We start from the raw sequence: 22,589 nt of genomic DNA on the forward strand, positions 1-22,589 counted from the left end.
CGGTGGTAACCTGGGGGGTTATTCGCTTGTGGGATCGCCATCTTCTCCATCCAAGATGCTTGGGACCACTCCATAGAGACTCGGGAGACCAGATCACTTGAAATAGTAGCTTCTGTCAGCTTTATTTCTCACAGCTAAAAGGGTACAGCATCAACATGCTGGAAAATATAACAGCTTCATGGTTTGCAAACCCACAAGGTCCTTCTCACTATACCCCTTTATGAATGTCTGATGTCTAACAAAAATTGCTTTGCTAGTAAAACATTTTACACAGTCTGAACATGAAAATGGCTCAACAGGATATGATTTGCTAGTAAAACACTTCAAACAATTTGAACATGAATAGGGCTTTTCCCCTATGTAAATTCTCTAATGTATAACAAGATTTGCTTTAGTAGTAAAACACTTTCCACATTCTAAACACAAAAATGTATTTTCTCAAAATGTTTTCTCCCCTGTGTGAGTTCTCTGATGTATAACAAGATATGCTTTGCTATTAAAACACTTTCCACATTCTAAACACAAAAATGTATTTTCTCCTGTGTGAATTCTCTGATGTGCAACAAGATTTCCTTTGCTAGTAAAACACTTCCCACATTCTGAACATGAAAATGGCTTCTTCCCTGTGTGAATTCTCTGATGTGCAACAAGATTTCCTTTGCTAGTAAAACATTTCCCACATTCTGAACATGAATATGGCTTTTGCCCCGTGTGACTTCTCTGATGTATAAAAAGATTTGCTTTCCTAGTAAAACACTTTCCACATTCTGAACATGAAAATGGCTTCTCCCCTGTGTGACTTCTCTGATGTATAACAAGATATGCTTTGCTATTAAAACACTTTCCACATTCTAAACACAAAAATGTATTTTCTCCAGTGTGAATTCTCTGATGTGCAACAAGATTTCCTTTGCTAGTAAAACATTTCCCACATTCTGAACATGAATATGGCTTTTGCCCAGTGTGACTTCTCTGATGTACAACAAGATTTGCTTTGCGAATAAAACACTTTCCACATTCTGAACATGAAAATGGCTTCTCCCCTGTGTGACTTCTCTGATGTATAACAAGATATTGTTTGCTAGTAAAACACTTTCCACATTCTGAACATGAAAATGGCTTCTCCCCAGTGTGGGTTTTCTGATGTGTATTAAGATTTGATTTCATTGGAAAGCACTTCCCACATTCTAAACATGAAAATAGCTTATCCCCTGTGTGAACTCTCTGATGTGCAACAAGAATTGCTTTGACAGTAAAACTCTTTCCACATTCTGAACATGGAAATGTCTTTTTCCCTGCATGTTTTTTATGATGTTCAATAAGATATCCTTTGCTAGTAAAACACTTCCCACAATATGAACATGAAAATGGCTTTTCCCCTGTGTGAATTCTCTGATGTGTAACAAGAATTGCTTTGTTACTAAACCACTTTCCACATTCTGAACATGAAAATGGCTTCTCCCCTGTGTGACGTCTCTGATGTGTAACAAGTTCTTGTTTTGTTGTAAAACACTTCTCACATTCTGAACATGAAAATGGCTTTTCCCCTGTGTGACGTCTCTGATGTGTAACAAGTTCTTGTTTTGTTGTAAAACACTTCCCACATTCTGAACATGAAAATGGCTTTTCCCCTGTGTGCCTTCTCTGATGTCTAACAAGCTCTGATTTCATTGAAAACCACTTCCCACATTCTAAACATGAAAATGGCTTCTCCCCTGTGTGAAATCTCTGATGTGCAACAAGAATTGATTTGATAATAAAACGCTTCCCACATTCTAAACATACAAATGGCTTTTCCGCTGTGTGAGTTCTTTGATGTCTAACAAGCTCTGATTTCATTGAATAACACTTTCCACATTCTGAACATGAAAATGGCTTTTTCCCCATGTGAGTTCTCCGATGTGTAATAAGATTTGATATCATTGAAAAACACTTCCCACATTCTAAACATGAAAATGGCTTCTCCCCTGTGTGAGTTCTCTTATGTATAACAAGAGCCTTTTTTGAAGTAAAACACTTCCCACATTCTGAACATGAATATGGCTTTTCTCCTGTGTGAGTTCTCTGATGTTCAACAAGATGTGATTTGCTAGCAAAACACTTCCCACAATCTGAACATGAATATGGCTTTTCTCCTGTGTGAGTTCTCTGATGTTCAACAAGATGTGATTTGCTAGCAAAACACTTCCCACATTCTGAACATGAAAATGGCTTCTCCCCTGTGTGAGTTTTCTGATGTCTAACAAGATTGCTTTTTAAATTAAAATGCTTGCCACATTCTGAACATGAGAATGGCTTCTCTCTTGAGTGAACGCTCTGATGTGTAAGAAGATGACCTTTCCTAGTAAAACACTTACCACATTCCGAACATGAAAATGGTTTTTCCCCTGTGTGACTTCTCTGATGTATAACAAGCTCTGCTTTTGTTGTACAACACTTCACACATTCTGAACATGAAAATGGCTTCTCTCCTGTGTGAATTCTATGATGTCTAACAAGATCTGCTTTTGAAGTAAAACATTTCCCACATTCTGAACATGAATATGGCTTCTCTCCTCTGTGAGCTTTTTGATGATCTCGTCTTCCACGAGTTTTAACCTGCTTATCCGCTGGAGATGGCTCAGAAGATGGGACCTGTATAAGAGGATCAGATGATTGATCTTTACTTTGAGGGGCTGAGGGGATATGTACGATAGTGGCAGGTTCTTCACATGTATCTTGTCTACTCTCATCATCGGTTTCAAAATCTGCAGATTTCACATGTCCCTCTGAGCTCCTTTTACCAGCATCTGCAAAGAGTAAAGCTGATTTTACTGTTATTGAACATAAGTAAAAATTATACTGATATTTTAGAACATTTCTATCTAAACTATGAGTCACATAGCAAAATGCAATTAAACAGTAATATGCCAACAGATCACACTAACAGTAGACCTCAGATCGAGGACTAGTAGATCATGTTGTTCGACCACCAGACTGTTGTCTTGCAGTTCTACTTTTCTGTTCTAAAGCCTCTATATTCATAGTTTCATACGTCAGTAAGAATGCTTAGGGAAAAAGTATAAAAGGTTCCTGTTAGTCAGTGCTATTAGATGGTATCTGTCTTACACACTACTTGAGAGCTACATACACTTTATTGCAAACCAAAAAAAAAAAAGGGGTGGAAACTAGGACACTGGGCTATATGGTTATATTGAAGATTCATTTGGTTGCTTTTTTTGGCCCAAAGACAGATGTTTTTAAACAAATAGAAATCTGTCTAATAAGGTTCACCTTCATTTAGAGGATGGGCCTACATGTTTTGATAAAAATATGAGCTAAAAACCTTACATTTTCCTGCATGTAGTATAAACAATAGTTGTGCAGTTTTATTCAGATATTAAATGTTTGAGTGCTGATACAAGTTTCTATTTCACATGACATCAATTTTGCAACCACTGCATCTGCAACTGTATCCCCTACTCTACTCATGAAGAATGGAGACTCCGGGGGCGTGGTTTGGAGAGACTCCGAGACGGCTGTGCTTAGTTAAGCTCCGCTCAGTAAGGCACTCAGCAACCTGCACACAGCGACCACCGGACCCTTCCTACCCACAAAATGACATCCAGGAGGACAGCTTCTAGAGCAAACCTGACGCGGCTGGAGGAATTCTTTGTGCCGCGCGGCTCCCTCTCGGCAATGGCGGCGGAGGACGCAGCAGCAGCTGAGCTCCCGGTAAGAGAACCCCGGGATTCCCCTGTTCCCATGCCCTTAGAGGAGGAAAATGAGCGTAGCGATCGGGGCACACTCGGCAGGGAAGCAGATGAAGAAGGGAGAGCAGGAGGGGAGATTCTGCAGGCATCGGGAGGCTCCATAGCACTGCACACAGGGAAAAAGATGGCGCCGACCACGAGGCAGGGAAGCTCATCCACTGTCAGCAGCCCTGCTAAGCAGAAACAGAGGCTGTCTGAAGATGCAGAGGAGGAGGTAGCTGATTTGCTAACCCCCAATACCAACAAAGAGGGTGACCTAGCCAACTTATCAGCATCCGACAAACCTGTTACAGAGTTTTACATTAAAGAAGCCATAATGGCTTTGAGAAACACCATACAGAATGACCTGAAAAGCCTTACACACCATGTAAACTCTTCTGTTCAGGAGGTTAACAACAGATTGAATAATACAGAAAGCAAGATGGAGGAAATAGTTAAATCGCATAATGAGGGGATGGTTACCAAACTACAAAATAAGCTCACGGATCTTGAGGATAGGAACAGGCGCAATATTATTAAAATACGCGGTGTTCCCGAGAAAGTTTCTAATGCAGAGATAACCGAATATGTCACTCGCCTCATAAGGAAAATCCTCCCAAATCTACCTGAGCAAGATCTTAAAATCGACATGGCTCACAGACTCCCTCTCCCATGATTTCTCAAAGAGAACACTCCTAGAGACATCATTATGCGCATCCATTATTACAGTACAAAGGAAGCCCTGATGAGCACAGCAAGAAAGCTAAAAACACTACCGAGCCCTTATACCGACATTCGCCTCTTTATCGACCTTTCCCAGGCTACTATGGAGGCAAGGCGAAGCTTTGCAGGTATAACATTAGCGCTGAGAGAGGCGAATATACCTTATAGATGGGGCTTCCCTACAAAGATCATTGCTACAAAGGAGAATGCAGTTCACGTGTTCCACAACCCCACTTCGGCAACGGACACTCTAAAATCCTGGGGAGTAAAGATATACGCGACCCTCCCCCCGCTCGTGCTGGAGCTGGCCCCAAGGGTCTCCAAGATAAAAAAAAACCTGAAGAAAAAAAAAAAACAAGGAGAAGAAAAAATAAGTTTCCCTCTAATGGACGTTAATTACTATACCATCTAGATCCTAAGGTATCCAGAGACTGCTTGATAGAGTGCCTAAACGCTCCAACGAACTTTCATACCCCAAACGAGAATACAAGCATTAGCTTGCCCTGTTTAATCTAACAGTCTTGCTATTTCGTAGCAAGATCCCTTCGATTGGTCTACTTCACCACTTGTTTGTGACATCTAGCATGTCTTTTGTTTGTTTTTGTTCCAGTTTTGTTTTTGTAGGCATCATCTACTACTTCTCCGCATTAGCTCACCGGATCCGATCGTCGTCAACACAGAAATGGCTACAAGCCTTCCATCTCTGAACGCCAGCGGTCTGAACTCTCCATACAAAAGAAGATCCGTCTGGAAAGAAGCACTACGAAGTAACGCCGACGTAGTATGTATACAGGAGACACATTTGTTAAGCACAGACAGCACCCGAATGACACACAAAAATTCCCACAGGTTATACATTCATGTGCACCTAAAAAACAAGCAGAGGTCATGGTAGCATTCAGGGACACTATGCCATTTACAGTAGAGATACAACTATGCGATTCTAAGGGCAGGTATGTGGTCCTGGTGGGCTCCCTGAGAGACACTTCAATTACAATAGTCACCGTCTATGTCCCAAACCAAAAACAAATCAAATTTCTGAACAAACTCACAAAAAAAATCAAGGGTGGCAAAGGGCTCGACAATTTTATGTGGGGATTTCAATCTAGTGCCGGAAAGACCTATTGATACTACACAACAACCCGCAAAGAGGTAGGAGGCTGGATGCGAAGGATGGCATTATATGACACCTTCCGTTGCCTCAATGCTTTGGCTAGGGAGTTTTCATTCTACTCTCCATGCCACAAATCATTCTCCCGCATAGATTTATGCTTGGTGGATAAACATCTGATAACCTCAGTAATTAAAGCCGAGATCGGTACGGCCACGTGGTCAGACCACGTCCCAACTTTGACAAATTTGCATTGGGCAGATCACCCATCCGAAACAAATCGCAGACGCATTTTGCACTTACTATAGTAAACTATATAATTTAAAGAACGACACTCAAATAGAACAACCAAACAGCGCCAAAATAGAAGAGTTCTTAAATAAAATAAACCTTCCAAAAATAAAAGCCACACAAATAGAAGCACTAGACAAAGAAATGTCCGTCCCTGAAATTTCAGGCATATGAAAAGTCAAAAAGCCCCGGGCCCTGACGGGTTTTCATCCGAATATTATAAACTATTCCTGTCATCATTGTCTCCTTATATGGTAAAACATTTTAATGCAGCTATGCAGACAGGCTCTTTTCCTGAGGAAGCACTCCAAGCTACTATTGTGGTCCTCCCCAAACAGGGAAAGAACCCAGACGACCCAGCAAATTTTAGGCCAATATCTCTACTTAATACAGATGTAAAGATATACTCAAAAACGTTGGCACACAGATTGCTTAAAATTCTTCCTGAAATAATTCATTCAGATCAGGTCGGCTTTGTTAGGGGGAGGCAGGCCTCGGATGGCATGAGAAAAATCATGAACCTTTTTCATTCCCTGAAGCTGTCCCACTTACCGGCGGTCATGCTGACATTGGATGCTGAAAAAGCTTTCGACCGTGTCCACTGGGACTACGCATTCAGTACCCTGTCCCAATATGGACTGGGAGGGGGCTGCTACGCGCCATCCGGGCCCTGTACTCATCACCCTCAGCTAAAATATTGGTGGATGGGGTTCTCTCGGAGTCCTTTAAAATAACAAACGGCACAAGGCAGGGCTGCCCGCTCTCGCCCATTTTGTATGTTCTTATAATTGAACCCCTGGCGGAGGCAATTAGGTCCTCTCTTGAGATAAAGGGAATACCCCTAAACTCCTGTCAACACAAAATCGGCCTTTTCGCCAATGATATTATTCTCACCTTGACACAGCCACTACAATCCCTGCAAGAAGCCCAACAGACTCTGTCATATTTTAGCAGCATATCACTATATAAACTCAACATAGAAAAATCAACAATTCTGGGGGTAAATATCCCAGGGGATCTGAAGAGAGCAATACAGCGGGAATTTCCTTTTGAGTGGAATGAGAAGGACCTACCGTATCTGGGAGTACGCATGACACCCGACATAGGGGACATAGAAAAACTCAACTACACAACATTGCTGGCTTCCACCCAGGTGGAGATAGAACGCCTGTCTAAATTGAACCTCACGTGGCTGGGAAGGATAATGACTTATAAAATGAAGATCCTACCCAAGATCGTATACTTTTTTAGAGTTCTGCCTGTACTAATTTCAAAATCCACACTATCAAAACTCCAAAAACAATTATCAGACTTCGTGTGGTGGAAAGCCTCGCCTGGCATTGTCGGCTCTAGCTATGCGACGTGGCAGAGGAGGAGCAGACATTCCCAACATAGAGAAATACTTCAAGGCCACTCTTCTGAATCAAATTAAAAGTTGGACACACCAGGGCGATAGGTTGGGTTGGGTGGGCATGGAAAACAGCTTCTTCAGAAATCCCTCAAATAAGCCACTCCTGTACGCGGCCTCACTGGAGGCCTTATAGGGTAAACCCGACCTAAAAATAAATCTTGGGAACCTGTCCCCGTCCACTCTAGCTTCTCTTGAGGTCTGGAAAGAGCTAACACAGAAGGTAGCCACATATGATACCTCTGTGACACCCACTTTGCCTCTTGAAATCTTAAAAGTGTACCTAACTGACTTGGAATTAAAAGACTGGAAAAAAAGGGCATAAGGGATTTAGACACCTTACTGTCAGAGAACGAAATTAGACCCTTTGACGATTTACGCGCTAGCTATAACCTGCCGCAAAAAGATATATTTAAATACGCTAGGGTCAAGCATTTCATAGAAAAGTCTCAATTACACAGAATTGAAATTCCATCAGAAATTGACAAAAGAGTACTGGTAAAACCTATCTTAGAACTTCTATGACATTCTAACAGGTAACAACATGTTGACAAAAAAATCTCAGATATTAAACTGGGAAAAAGAACTGAGGACAGTCATCCCCATCGAGGCATGGGAAAAAGCCTACAGATTAGCAGGAAAGTCTACCAGAGGTCTAGGCACATTGGAGGTACAAGTGAAAAATCAATATGCGATGGTATTACACACCCACACTGCTAGCCTGTCTCTTCTCCTGGGTTACATGCTGGCATTGCTGTCCAACCCGCCCCCCCCCCCCCCCCCGCACCACCCTGCGTCCACAGCGCACACAAAATTTTCCCTGCACAGCCTTCAGCTGCCCTCATGCCACACGCTCGCTTCATAGCCACACCACCCTCATGTCTAGTTATAAGTGAGTACTGGATGAGGAGGAACTGGAGGCACACACTGCAGAGGGTTGGCAGGGCCAGGCAGCGACCCTCTTTGAAAGTGTGGGCGTAGCCCACAATGCTGTTGAGAATTGATGATAAATTGACGTTGATCATCATTCCAATCCCATGCCACCTTCATCACAAAATTGTCAGGAGCCGCAAACGTGGGCATAAAGGGGACTCAGGTGCCAGCACTTCTACACATCTCCACGAACAAGTATATGCACAGAAGCAGCACTTGTATAGCCATAAGGCTTGAGACGCCGGATGGCAGGACGGACCGGATGGATGGATCAACTCGGGGAAAAGTATGACTATACTCCCAATTACATGTAACATCTGTGGGGACTGTTTTAATTATGTGTTAATTACTCACTTATGTGTTCTGTGTTTTTGATTGGTTGTATGTGCATTAACTTTGCTATTTAAAGAGCACCTATTGACATTTGTAATTGAGCTTGATAAAGACCAGATCGCTGGTCGAAAAGTCGCTATTTCTTATGGGAAAATAAACCCATTGGATTTCTTTTTGCACCATTTGATGCTGCCACTTTATTTCTATTGCCGCTATCTTTGGGATTTGATCCTGATCCTGGTGGTTGCTGCATAATAAACTATGGCTATACAAGTGCTGCTTCTGTGCATATACTTGTTCCTGGATTGAATTTGGATCTACAGAGGTGTGCACTATATTTGGGACCCAAGATGGATGAACATTTACCCATTGGTGCTACGGGTTTCCTGTAATTTTCTCTTATTCTGATATGGATGCGGAGTGGATTATGGCTGGAACATCTTGCGATGGCGCATTCCTTTCTACACCCACGGCCGACATGCTGCTGAGGCGATGGGAGATGGAACAGAAGAGGAACATCTCACTCTCGTTACATATGTCGACGTTGAGGGATTACTATAAGGTGAGACGTATTCCGAGGGGCCTGAGATCACAGATACGGCCCACATTGATGCCCGATAATGTCGCTTTTTGGACCAGATTTGAGGGCATAATCAATAAATGTTCATTCGACATCATATTATTGAACATAGAATTTCTTCAGATGGAGGTTCAATCGAGCAAGGATCGCATATTATCCCTTGAAAAGAATATATTGGAAGTTATACCTTTGCCAGAATGGGAATCCATACGTGATAAAGAGGAGACATTACTGAGATGACATAAGGAAGAGTTGTAATCTACAAAAAAATCTGAATGGTTCCGCGACATGGAGGACTACTCTCACACCTGGGTACTTAACTGGCAAACGACAAGAAGGAAAACTAGTGATGCATATGGACAAACAGCCAACAGACGACGCACAAGGAAGCATCAATCCAGACCTAGGACACGTTTCGGTTTCTCACCCACTGGCTCAGTATCAACCGATGAGTCCGGTAGATTTACAAGAGGTGACGAGGGGGGAGAAAACATGAGAGAACAAGGAAGTGACGTGAACGTGATTACGACTCGCTCCACGAAGAGGATTCCTCTAGAACACAGGAAACCATAGTTACTGGAATTGTGGTAAATATCTCATCTAGACCCCTTTCTGTAATAGAAACTAAGGTTCTAGCAAAAGGCCTCTCGTTTTGTCCTACCACAAGGATGAACTGGTTTGAACTCGATCTTGACCTTTGTCGTTTTTTTTAGAAATTTAAGGCTTAAAAGTTTCTTCTCTACTCAGCCGACTGCTTCTGTTGCTCAGTCCGACCCCCGTGAGGGTTTCTCCTTGGTAGGTGTCGGACTGCGCAACAGAAGTAGGTTTCAGCCATCTACCTCTAATCCCTTTGTGGAGGTGTTTTCGAAATTGGTCAATGATGATGTGAATAAACTTTGCACAGATGTCCTGCGCCAAGGTAATAATGTGTCCTGTAATCTCACCAGAAGTGAAAACCAAGCATGAAGGGCACTGTCTGAGGATAAAACTGTAGTAGTGAAACCTGCCGATAAAGGCGGAGCGATAGTAATCATGGATACTAGACAATATTGTGAGGAAATATATAGACAACTTAATGACTCTGATGTCTATGAGAGATTAAATAACAACCCCACTCACCGCTTTCAGGTACAAATTCGGATTATGTGACATGAGACTTTAATTGCCGACACTATTGATAAGCCCTTGGAAAAGTTTTTGGATAACCCACATCCAGTAGTACCCACACTTTACACACTACCAAAAATACACAAAAGTTTAACACAACCACCTGGTAGGCCAATAGTGTGTGGTTGCAAGTCACTATTTATCCCCATTGCGCAATTCTTAGATAAAATCCTTTGACCGTTTGCCGAAAATGCTAAGTCTCATGTGAGAGATACTACTGATTTTTTGAACAAAATCTCAAATATGACAATAAGCAATTCTACCGTTCTAGTTACACTGGATGTAACTTCTTTATATACTTGTACCACGCACCAGAAAGGAATTGCAGCTATGCAATACTATTTGGACAATTCTGGTTTCCCTCCGAGCTCCTCGCGGTTTGCCCTGTCGCTGCTGGAGTACATGCTCACGAACAATTATTTTTTGCTCGAGGGGGTGTACTACCGGCAGCGACAGGGGACCGCGATGGGCTCGAATATGGCCCCTACATATGCCAAAACATATATGCCTCATTTTGAGGAGGAATTTGTTTACACTTCTGCGTATGCTGATAAGATCCTAAGCTGGCAACGTTATATCGATGATATATTCGTCTTGTGGGAGGCTCTGAGGCCCAACGCTTTGAATTTTCTCAGACTTATAATTCCGTACGTCCGGAGTTTAAGTTCACATTGTCACACTCCGACACCGAGGTACAATTTCTCGATGTAGTTGTGAAGAAATGCGGGACTGGCCTAAAAACTGATCTTTACATAAAATTTACGGATCGTAATAGCTTGCTTGTTTACGATAGCCTACATCCTGAAACTATGAAGAACTCCGTGGAGTCAGTTGTTACGCGTTAGACGAGTGACCCACGATGACTTTATAGACACTAGACTTACCGACATGTGTAACAAATTCTTAAAGAGGGGATATCCGTTGTTACAGGAGGCTAAAGTGAAGGTCATGAGATTGACACAGAACGACCTATTGAAACCAACCCCCCCCCCCAAAAAAAAACGCTCGATAGAGTACCGTTTGTCTCCACTTATAACTGCCACAGCAGGAAGATCTCTGCAATAATAAGGAAACATTGGCATTTGTTGGCTAACAGTGATTTGAATGTACCTGAATTTAATAATACACCATTGATGTCGTATAGTAGAGGCTTTAACATCGGTAATCGGTTAGTAAAATCGTTCTTTTCCAATACAACAAGATCTGTACAATCTACTTTGGCACCAGCAAGGAAGGGCAATTTCTCTTGCCTTGGGTGTTCTTGTTGCGGTAACCTCCTAAGGGGGGACCGTTTTCAACACCCATTACGAGGTCAAAAATATAGAATAAAGGGACGATATTCATGTACCTCAAGCTATGTGGTCTATTTAATAACGTGCCCTTGTGGTTTGGCATCTGTGGGCGAGACCACTAAGGAGGTACGCTCACGTATTGTCAACCACAAGAGCACCAACCGGACCAATAATAATGTGTTACCCATAACGAAGCATTTCAATGAGAAGAATCATGCCGTTTGCCAATTAAAATATTGTGTCATTGATCATGTGCCACCATTACCTAGAGGGGGTGACAGAATATCACAACTCAAAAAAAGGAACTATATTGGATCCATGAACTGAACACAATGACTCCTAGGGGGTTAAATCTGGAATATTATTATTCCCCCCATTTATGATATCCTACTGCTGTCATCATATCGTCTTTCCGTTACTGCTACTTCTGAATATGAGATTATGTCTGTTTTCTTTTATTTGTGATTTTAATACACCTTTTTCTATTTTGCAGGAATAAATGTCTCCTTTGGTTACTATTTGAAGATCCATCCCTCCGGCTGTTCCGGAAGGTTGTCCTTCTTTTGCATTTTTTTTTTGTTTGTTTTGTTTTGTATTTTTGGTGAAATTCTGTATAATAAAGATTGACCTGATTATATAATAAATTTTTTTTAAAGATTTTTTTTGCATATATTCACTATGCCTCTTTGCAATGCGGTTGTACTTACTGGTCTGCTCTATGGTCCATTTATGCATGTGGTGATATAGCCTTTTTATATAAGTATAAGGCTGATTTAACTATTATTACTAGAGATGAGCGAGCACCAAAATGCTCGGGTGCTCGTTGCTCAAGTCGAACTTTCCGTGATGCTCGAGAGTTCGTTTCGAGTAACGAACCCCATTGAAGTCAATGGGAGACTCGAGCATTTTTGTATATCGCCGATGCTCGCTAAGGTTTTCATTTGTGCAAATCTTCAAAACCTACGAAAGTGATGGAAACGACACAGATACGGATAGGGCAGGCGAGGGGCAACATGCTGAGCTGCATCTCAGGTTCCCAGGTCCCACTATTAAGCCAAAAAAGCGGCAAGAGTGCCCCCCCCCCCAACAATTTTTACTTCGGAAAAACCCTCATTAGTAAGCCACACCTTAGCTAAGTACCACACTGCCTCCAACCAAGCACAATCACTGCCTGCGGGACGCACCGCTGCCTCTTCTCCTAGGTTACATGCTGCCCAACTCCCCCGCACGACCCAGTGCTAAAGTGCACACCAAAGTGTCCCTGCTCAGCCTTCAGCTGCCCTCATGCCACACGCTGGCCTCATAGCCACACCACCCTCATGTTTATTTATAAGTGCGTCTGCCATGAGGAGGAACCGGAGGCACGCACTGCAGAGGGTTGGCAGGGCCAGGTAGCGACCCTCTTTAAAAGGGGCGGGGCAACAGCCCACAATGCTGTAGAGAATCGATGAGAAATTGATGTTCGATCTGCATTCCAATCCTGTGCCACCTCCGTCAGGAGCTGCAAACGTGGGCATGAGTTACATAGCTATGGGGAATCCATGTGCCCACACAGTATTCATTCTGTCAAAGTGTCGCATAGCTCAATCGACACCGCAAGGGGAAAGCCATCTGCACTCTGCCCCCTACCCAAGTCAGTCAGTGTCTTTGTGCCAGACAGGTCAAACACCGCGATGGGAACTAAGTGTGCACCAACAGCATAGGTGGGTCCTAGGCAACCGAAGACATGAACAATAAATAAATCAGAGTGGCCAAACATGGCAGACTTGCACCGCGCCCACGGCATAGGCCTCAGGCCACAGCTTCAGCAATCGTAGGCATGAAGCGGACTTCAATGCTAGTTCATCTGCGACGGGCTCATTAAATCAGTTAGCTTTCCTTTCACCGCCCCAATGACTGGATTAGCAGGAAAAAGCTCCACAGCCCCAACCTGGCATCCTTGCACTTCCCTCGGGACATAGGCCTCAGCCCACACCCTCAGCAAACGCGGACATGAAGCGGACTTCAATGCTAGTTCATCTGCGACGGGCTCAGTAAATCAGTTACCTTTCCTTTCACCGCTCCAATGACTGGATTAGACAGGGAAACGTTGCACAGCCCCAATCTGGCGCAGTTGCAGTTCCCCCAGGACATAGGCCTCGGCCAACAGCTTCAGCAATCCTAGGCAGGAAGCGGACTTTCACTGCACCCAGGACATAGGCCTCTGCACAAACCCTCAGCAATCGCGGGCCTACAGCGGACTCCTATGCTAGCGTAGCTCATTAGTGCTGTATTGCTCCTGTAGTTTGTCCCAATGCAGTGCCCCGGATAGCTGAGCTAACGTGAGATAAAGTACAGGTTGGCTTCGGCCCACACTGCATGCCCTAGTCAGGCTGGCCTTTTTTCATAGACACAGGCAGGTACAACTCCACTGTGGGAAGTCTGTGTGCACCCACAGCATGGGTGGGTCCCAGGAAGCCACCAACGGTACATAAATAAATCCCATTGCAGTCCCCCTGATAGCTGAGGTAATGTGAGATAAAGTACAGGTGGGCTTCGGCCAACACTGCATGCCCTAGTCAGACTGGGTTTTTTTGGGGGGCCAGATACGTAGAACACCGCGATGGGAAAACTTAGTGCACCCATACTATGCACAGACCCCTGTAGTATTCCTGTAGCAAAGGTATAAGCTGACCCACTAACAGTTATGTTGCAGAAGTCTAGGTAGACCCCAGTAACATTTCTGTAGTTACAGTATAGACAGACCCCAGTAACATTTCCGTAGCAGCAGTATAGGCAGAGCCCATTAACATTTCAGTAGCAGCAGCATAGACAGAGCCCAGTATTAGTAACATTTCAGTTGTAACAGTATAGACAGACCCCAGTAACATTTCCATAGCAGCAGTGTAGGCCGAACCCAGTATTAGGTACATTTCAGTAGTAACAGTATAGACAGACCCCAGTAACATTTTAGTTGCAGAAGTATACGCAGACCCCAGAAACATTTATGTAGCAGCAGTATTGGCAGACCCCTGTAACATTTCTGCAGCTGAAGTATAGGCAGACCCCTGTAACGTTCATGCAGTTACGCTCCTCTCCTTTGGCCCAAACAAGTTTCTCCGATAACTGTGGTAACACGAAAGAAAATGCATGATGCGCATTGCTGATCCCCTGACCCCAAGCGGGAGGAGGAGGTGGCTTTACAAGGCCAAGACACCATGACCAGGACCTGCTATAGTCTGTGTGGAAAGCACGTTAGCGGGCCCAGGGTCAGGCTCGGTTCCACGCCTCCACCTTGAATTTTGCCTCCATGGGCAAAATCAAACCTTCAGATACGAATAATAGCCAATGGACAAAAGTAAAGCCACAGAACAAAAGTGGAAGCGACAACAGCTATGTGGAAAAGCTAGTATTTTCTGAGAGGGGCATTTGATAGCAATGAAAAGGATATTCTAGGTACTAAAAGTCGGCACTCCTCCTCATCTCAATCAGAAATATGGAAAGGCTTCATTCATATGTTTTCTGTTGACCATTTCAAAGTGTTAGCAATGCAAGTTTCTGGCTATACCACTCATCTTTGTCAGGAATTACCAAAGATGATCACAAGTAAAGGCCTCATCAATCAGTCCAAAATCAGTCCGGAAGTATGTGGATCTCAGCTGGCCTGCTTCCACCAAGGATATGTGCCTGCTGCTACTCTGTCCCCAGCCCTGCAGTGATGCTGTGTTCTATATTCGTATCTATTCCTACCTCAGCTGTACACTAAAATATGTAATTATTATCAGATGGAAGACACTATTGCTCTACCACTCGGCTGAATGCTTCAGCTAGGAATAATCGAATACGACCCCGGTTGTATTTAGTTGGTTTTCGGATCTGTTGCCAGGACTAAGAGGGACGAGGGGCATTCGTATTGTGCCGGTTCAGGTGAAATTCTTGGACCGGAGCAAGACGTACCACAGTGAAAGCATTTGCCAAGAATGTTTTCATTGTTGGAGGAGGAGGAGGGGGAAGGTTTAGAGGAGGTGACATAGACCGCCTCAGATACCAGAACCGAGGGAGGACCCGCAATTCTGGGTGTGGGTAGGACGTGTGCGGTCCCAGGCTCTGACTCGGTCCCAGCCTCCAGCAAATTCACCCAATGTGCTGTCAGGGAGATATAGTGGCCCTACCCGCCAGTACTTGTCCACGTGTTCATGGTTAAGTGGACCTTCCCAGTAACCGCGTTGTTGAGGGTACGATTGATGTTGCGGGAGATGTGCTGCTGTAGGGCTGCGACGGCACACCAGGAAAAATAGTGGTGACTGGGGACCGAGTAGCGTGGGACCGCCGCCATCAAGTTTTTGGAAATACTTAGTTTTCACAAGCCTGTACGGCAGGATCTCCAGGCTGATTAATTTGCCAATGTGCACGTTTAATGCTTGAGCGTGCAGGTGAGAGACATTGCTGGATGGGGCCGAGGACAGCGGAGTCTGCCTGCTCATCAGAATAGCCTTGATGGGTGATATTATTACTAAGGTTGTAACTCGGGAACTAGAGAGTCGCCATAACATACAGTAGGTATAATTCAATCTCTGCAAGACTGCTATAGGTCAGTTTTGTAGAGGATAAATCAGTAGTCATTAAACTCTCTGATAAAGGTGGAACTATTGTTATCTATATATATAAAATTGAATGTATGTCTGTCTGCGTGCGTGTCTGCGTGCGTGTCTGTTTGTCCTTTATGCGCTACTACACCATTCATCCGATCGCCATGAAACTTTGGGAAGTTGTTAAGTACACTCCTGGGAAGATTATAGGCATAGTACAAATATCCTACGATAAATGGCTCGCGAGCATCGTCGAAAGTTACGCCCCCCCCCCACGTAGATCGAATAAGTAAGCCACCTGCTATTGTGATGTCATCACTGATGTCATCAACATCGGACGCCCTTGAACATGCCCCAACATGTTCTATAAAGCTGCATTGTGATGTCATTAAGGCTGTATTATGACACGTACAGCTTGGAACCACTAGAGCACGCCAGCCAATTACCATTGGAGTTGGAAGTGGGTAAACAAGTACTAGGATATCTTCCTAAGAAGCCACAGCAGCCGGATAAATTGTATGTTCCACCCAACGGCTATTTTATTCAGCCTGCAAGGGGGAAGCAGCGGCCTACAAAATCTAATTCTCTCATTTCCTGATGTCATGGATAGATAGATAGATAGATAGATAGATAGATAGATAGATAGATAGATAGATAGATAGATAGATAGATAGATAGATAGATAGATAGATAGATAGATAGATAGATAGATAGATAGATAGATAGATAGATAGATAGATAGATAGATAGATAGATAGATAGATAGATAGATAGATAGATAGATAGATAGATAGATAGATAGATAGATAGATAGATAGATAGATAGATAGATAGATAGATAGATAGATAGATAGATAGATAGACTGTATGCAATAACCCTGATAGATAGATAGATAGATAGATAGATAGATAGACTGTATGCAATAACCCTCATAGATAGATAGATAGATAGATAGATAGACTGTATGCAATAACCCTGATAGATAGATAGATAGATAGATAGATAGATAGATAGATAGATAGATAGATAGATAGACTGTATGCAATAACCCTGATAGATAGATAGATACATAGATAGATAGATAGATAGATAGATAGATAGATAGATAGATAGATAGACTGTATGCAATGACACGTACAGCTTGAAACCATAAATACTAGAGCACGCCAGCCATTTACAGTCAGTCTCCATTGGAGTTGGAAGTGGGCAAACATGTACTAGGCCAGTGATGGCGAACCTTTTAGGGACCGAGTGCCCAAACTACAACCCAAAACCCACTTATGTATCGCAAAGTGCCAACACATCAGGGGGCGGGGCTTATCACAACGTATGATTTTACCCCCGTCGTTCTAAAAAGGACAAGGCTGTTTCAGAATAGACCGGGTGCAGATTCTGACTGCTTTTTGGACGCGGAAATACTGCAGAATGTCCTCAGCGGAGATTTCTGTGGAAAATTCTGCAGCATTTCCGCATCTAAAAAGCAGTCAAAATCTGCACCCGGTCTATTCTGAAAGAGCCCTGCCCATTTCTGCCACATGTACACATACCCCAGCGGTAATAGTGACACCTTCACCCCAGCGATAATAGTGACATCCCACAGCAGTAATAATAGTGACACTCCCCCCATTAGTAATAAGAGTGACATACCCCAGCGGTAAACCTCAGTGGTCGCTGCTGCCGTCATCTAGATATATAAAAACGTAGTATGTATGTATGTCTGTCTTCGCAGCAACGCGCGACGGGTACGCTAGTAATGAATAAAGTTGAGTACAAAATCATGTTAGACTGATTGTGTATTCAGGGATCTACAAGAACAATCAGTTCTTAGATCAACAACGAACTGGAGAGAACTGCTTGGACACCCAGATATTTTAGTACTTCGCCGGAAGTCCCCAGCCTCATCACCCGGACCCTGGAAACTTTCCAAAGGTTGGGCATCGGTCACGACAAACTCCTCAGGTGGGAGAGGAACCATTTTTTCCCAATCAAGGCAGGGGCCTGAGAACAGTTCCTTGGAGTCTGTCTGCTCATCAGAATGTGTCATTTTTATGGAGTGAGGAGGCTGGGAGGAAGGAGGAGCAGCAACCAGAGGATTCAGAGTTGCAGCAGTGGACGGCGTAGAAGACTGGGTGGTCGATACATCGCTGGATGCATTTTCTGCCATCTACGACAGGACCTGCTCACACTGCTCATTTTATAATAAAGGTCTACCACATGGACCCAAAAATTGTGATATGAAGCTGGAGACCCCAGAAACTTGCCTCTCTCCTAATCCCGCAGCAGCCGGCTGCGATTGATCTGGACCTGGAACTCGGCCTGTGCCCACACCCTCACTTGGACCTCCGTGTCCTCGCCCCGCGTCCACGTCCTCTAGGCCTACCCCTCAGCATGGTGTATTTCGAATACAGCAGACACAGAGCGGTGTGAAAATTTTTTGAATTATTGGCGTGCAGTTGGAGGGAAACAGCACTTATGTTATGCAAACTGCAGCCAGGAAAAAAATAATACAGAACCCTGCAAGCAGGCCTAGCTGTGCAATATGCAATAGTGATGTCCCTGAACTCACAGCAGCCACGCAGTGAAATGCAGAGAGTCACAGCTAGCCGTAAGAAGGAATTTTTTTCTGTATTTTTGGGAAATGCAATGCTGGCTATATAGCGTGTATCTGACTTTCCCTCTATCAGGGGCTGTCGCCGTACACTGTGCGTGCAGTTGACGGCAGACACACAGCGGTGTAAAAACTTTTTGAATTATTGGCGTGCAGTTGGAGGAAAACAGCGCTTATGTTACACAAACTGCAGCCAGGAAAAAAATACTACAGAAGCCTGCAAGCAGGCCTAGCTGTGCAATAGTGAGGTACTAGAACTGCCAGCAGCCACGGAGTTAAATGCACACGGTCACAGATAGCCCTAAGCAGGTGCTTTTTTGGGGTACTTGTTGACAGGATTCTACAGTAGCACTGTCCCTGCCTCACCAACACTTCCCCTATATTCTGTAGAATTGGTTGCAGACTGAGAACGCAATAGTCTGCAGAGCCCAAGAAGAAAAAAAAAAAAGGTGCAAAACTGCTCCTAGCAGCCACAACAGTACTGCACACGGTAAGATGTGCCCCTAAGAAGGACCGTTGTGGTTCTTGTAGACAGGATTCCACACTACCTACTGTCCCTGCCTCACCAATACTGCCCCAATACTACGTAGTACAGACTGCAGCCTGAGAACGCTATAGCTGTAATGGGGCTGCACACCCGATATACAAAAAAAAAAAATGTGCAAAACTGCTCACAGCAGCCACAACAGTAATGCACATGGTCAGATGTGGCCCTAAGAAGGACCGTTGGGGTTCTTGAAGACGCCAACACTCTAACTATAGCACCAGCAGCACCCTCCCTAATCTCTGCCAGCGTGTGTCTGAGGCAAGCAGCGGGCGGCACTGCTTTAAATACTCGGCGGTCACTTGATCTCGCCAGCCACTCACTGCAGGGGGGTGGGACAGGGCTGGAACGTCACAGGAGGAAGTTGTAATGCCTTCCCTGCATGTCTATTGGCCAGAAAATGGCGCAAAAGTTTCAGGGAAGGAAATGGAATTGACTCGAGTACCGCGTGGTGCTCGTCTCGAGTAACGAGCATTTCGAGTACCCTAATATTCGAACAAGTATCAAGCCCGGATGAGTACGTTCGCTCATCTCTAGTCATTATACTTGATAAAGACTCTTTGAGTCGACATGTTGCAGTTTGTTTGTCAGAGAGGAATAAGGAGGATTTCTTGCTTTCTGCACCATTAATACTGACTTATTTTACAATTATTGTTTGTACTCTGGACCTTGGATTCGGGTCTAGGCGAGACTTTGCATTGCAAGTGCTCAGCTGGAGAAGGTTGTCAGGATTGTGCTGCTCACACCTGCGTTTCTACTGAGGAGAATCTGTGACTCTTCTCTGCTGTATTCAGTGGGTACTACTCACCTGGGCGGTTACCTGTAGGAATCCCCTTTTTACACTGCTGATCGCCCCTCACATTTGTCTCTGTAGTATTAATATTGGTCAGATCTTCATCCTGATACAAAATGTAAGACAAATATTGTAAAAGTCAGCAGACTGTTGAAGAAGTCGTGTGGCATGATCATTAATCATCAGGACAGCCAAAAATGCCCTGACAGGAGTAGTTATCTGAGGCACATAGCTGCAGGTCTAGAAGCCGGACATAAATATTAGATGACGGCTCAGTGACCCCTCAGGAACCTCATCCACATGTATATCAGGCATGGCTGGACACGCTGCATGTTGTCTCAGTGGAGGAGATCAGCGTCTACCAGACACACCCGCTGCTTGTCTCGGGGGAAATAAAGGAGCAGATAGATATAAATCCAACCTGTTAGCTCCTTATTCCCACCAGCAGTCTCCACTGCCAGAAAACTGGGAGAAGATCCAGACAACATGTAATGTCTCTGGTCAGCGGTAATCCTACCATCTCCACCGGCCTCGTCACACAAACAGAAGACATCTAATAAGACTGAAGACAAGAGCTTCACAGCCTTCTACAGATCAGAGGGACATCTCCATCTACCTGATGGTCCTGTGGAAGAAGAGGACGGGGACGTCTCTCTGGTGGGCTTCTCTTACTGGATGGAACTGCAGGAAACACAGACAGACACTGAAGTCATTCTTTACATACAGATAAAGTCCCCGTGTATTTAGTCCTGTCTATTACCTGCTGATGGGAGCTGCTGGCGGGTCTTCATGATGGTGTCCTTGTACAGATCCTTGTGTCCTTCTAAATACTACCACTCCTGTATGGAGAAAAGACAGCGACATCCTGACACCTTATAGGAAACATGGGAGGAGATATTAACACAGAGGCAGCAGATCAACCATGTAGCAACCTCTTTATCTCACTCTTGTAACAAGGCTGGATGATCATACATGCTGATACACATGACCCCTGCTGACCAATCCCTGGCCTCAGATTGCTGGCATGAAAGTTTTGAGAATGGTATCCCTTCTTCCTCTTCCTGTGACAACATGTCATTGTCCCTAAGACCATGTAGCTTCTGTTCCAGCAGGCAGACAACAGGGATGGTCATACTGATCCCTGCATTACCACTGACCGTTTTGGTTGTTTCGTCAAAAAAAGGGGATAGCTGCCCTGATGAGGGTGATCCCAAAAGTAATCTCTTATTGATGTCCCTTTGTAACTAATTGTGAAGACCAGGACAAAATAATTCTTTAATTAAGTCCAAAGTTCTGTATATGCCTGTCAGATGTAGGGGGGTGAGATTGCACACGATATATGCAAATACTGTACCTAAATGCCTGCTGAACAATATTAGCCTCAGTAGGGGAAGAGGTATCTATCCAAGGATTGAGTGGCAATTTATATGAGTCATCTTTCTCAAATTGTCACCAATACTTACTAGTGACGAGCGATTAGTGGAATAATCTGTTCATGTTGGTGTTTAACTAAATTATTGTGAATCAGGACAGTCAATTCCGACTCCCATTAGAGTCAATGGGAGTAAAAATTGGGTTCACAAATTTGCCCTCCAAAAAAGTCCCCAATGCAGCCAATGGCTCCCAAATTGCACGGGAAAGCAGCCACACATTTGGAGAACACACCGCTCCTCTGAAAAATTTGTCAAAATTGTGTGTAGTGGTGTAGGGGTCAATCGCAGCACACGGGTGTCACTGAAGACAGAAGAAGCCCCCAATAGCAATTTCATAAATATTTAAAGGATAAATTCTTGCAGGTGAACAACACTCAAGCACGGACCTGCTCCAAGGAACAGCTGTAGTGCTACCAATGACTTATTTATGCAATATAGCAGGTATGCTGCATGTAATAAAAGCAAAGTCATACATTTTACAAGGACAAATTCTGCTAAGTGAACACAACACCCAAGCACAGACCTTCTGGAAAGATCAGCTGCAGAGCTACAGCTGTTACATGTGCTAGTCGGTGGGACTCATCCACATGCAATGGCGATGCCCAAAACTATACAGATAATGGACCCAGGTGATTTCTTGCTCTAATTCAGATTAGCTTGTAGGGCACGCCACTAGTATATATCCTCAGGTATGTAGATGGTGCGCCTTCTATATATAGTAAGAAAACTGGTGGCGCAGCACGGGCTGGATGAGCTACCTACTACAGTAAGAGATTTCCGGCAAAAAAGTGTCGGGAAAACCATTCACTATATATATTCATATATGCAGACATTATTATTTACCCATGAAGAACAGGCAGATGGATATAACCCTGCAGGCTGATATCAGGGGATGGAAGCCTCCTCAGATACAGTAACAGGCATATAATGAAGAATAAACCGATAACGTTAGTAACAAACTCCCCGACGCGTTTCCTAGACGGTTACATCTGGTCTCAGATCCTCAGGGAGATACAGAGGAAAACTGTTACGGCACTCTGCCCCCCGAGCACCAGGTGGGGTGCCCTGAACTT

At 44.1% G+C, this 22,589-nt stretch overlaps 2 protein-coding genes across 2 annotated transcripts in view; one reads left to right on the forward strand and one right to left on the reverse strand.

Moving 5' to 3' along the window:
• LOC136629148 (oocyte zinc finger protein XlCOF6-like) overlaps window positions 1–22,589 on the forward strand; it is a 331,535-nt gene that overhangs the window by 114,572 nt on the left and 194,374 nt on the right. The window lies entirely within an intron of this gene.
• Window positions 94–22,589, reverse strand: part of LOC136629109 (zinc finger protein 585A-like) — a 188,943-nt gene continuing 166,447 nt past the window's right edge. Inside the window, exons 5-7 of the mRNA XM_066605243.1 lie at window positions 20,700–20,764; window positions 20,099–20,189; window positions 94–2,789 (exon numbers count right to left, since the gene is read on the reverse strand). Of these exons, the coding sequence (XP_066461340.1) occupies window positions 439–2,789; window positions 20,099–20,189; window positions 20,700–20,764 (2,507 nt within the window). The 3' untranslated portion in view covers window positions 94–438. The remainder of the gene's footprint in view (window positions 2,790–20,098; window positions 20,190–20,699; window positions 20,765–22,589) is intronic.

Source organism: Eleutherodactylus coqui, chromosome 5, assembly GCF_035609145.1.
Source record: "Eleutherodactylus coqui strain aEleCoq1 chromosome 5, aEleCoq1.hap1, whole genome shotgun sequence".
NCBI classification, from domain to species: domain Eukaryota; kingdom Metazoa; phylum Chordata; class Amphibia; order Anura; family Eleutherodactylidae; genus Eleutherodactylus; species Eleutherodactylus coqui.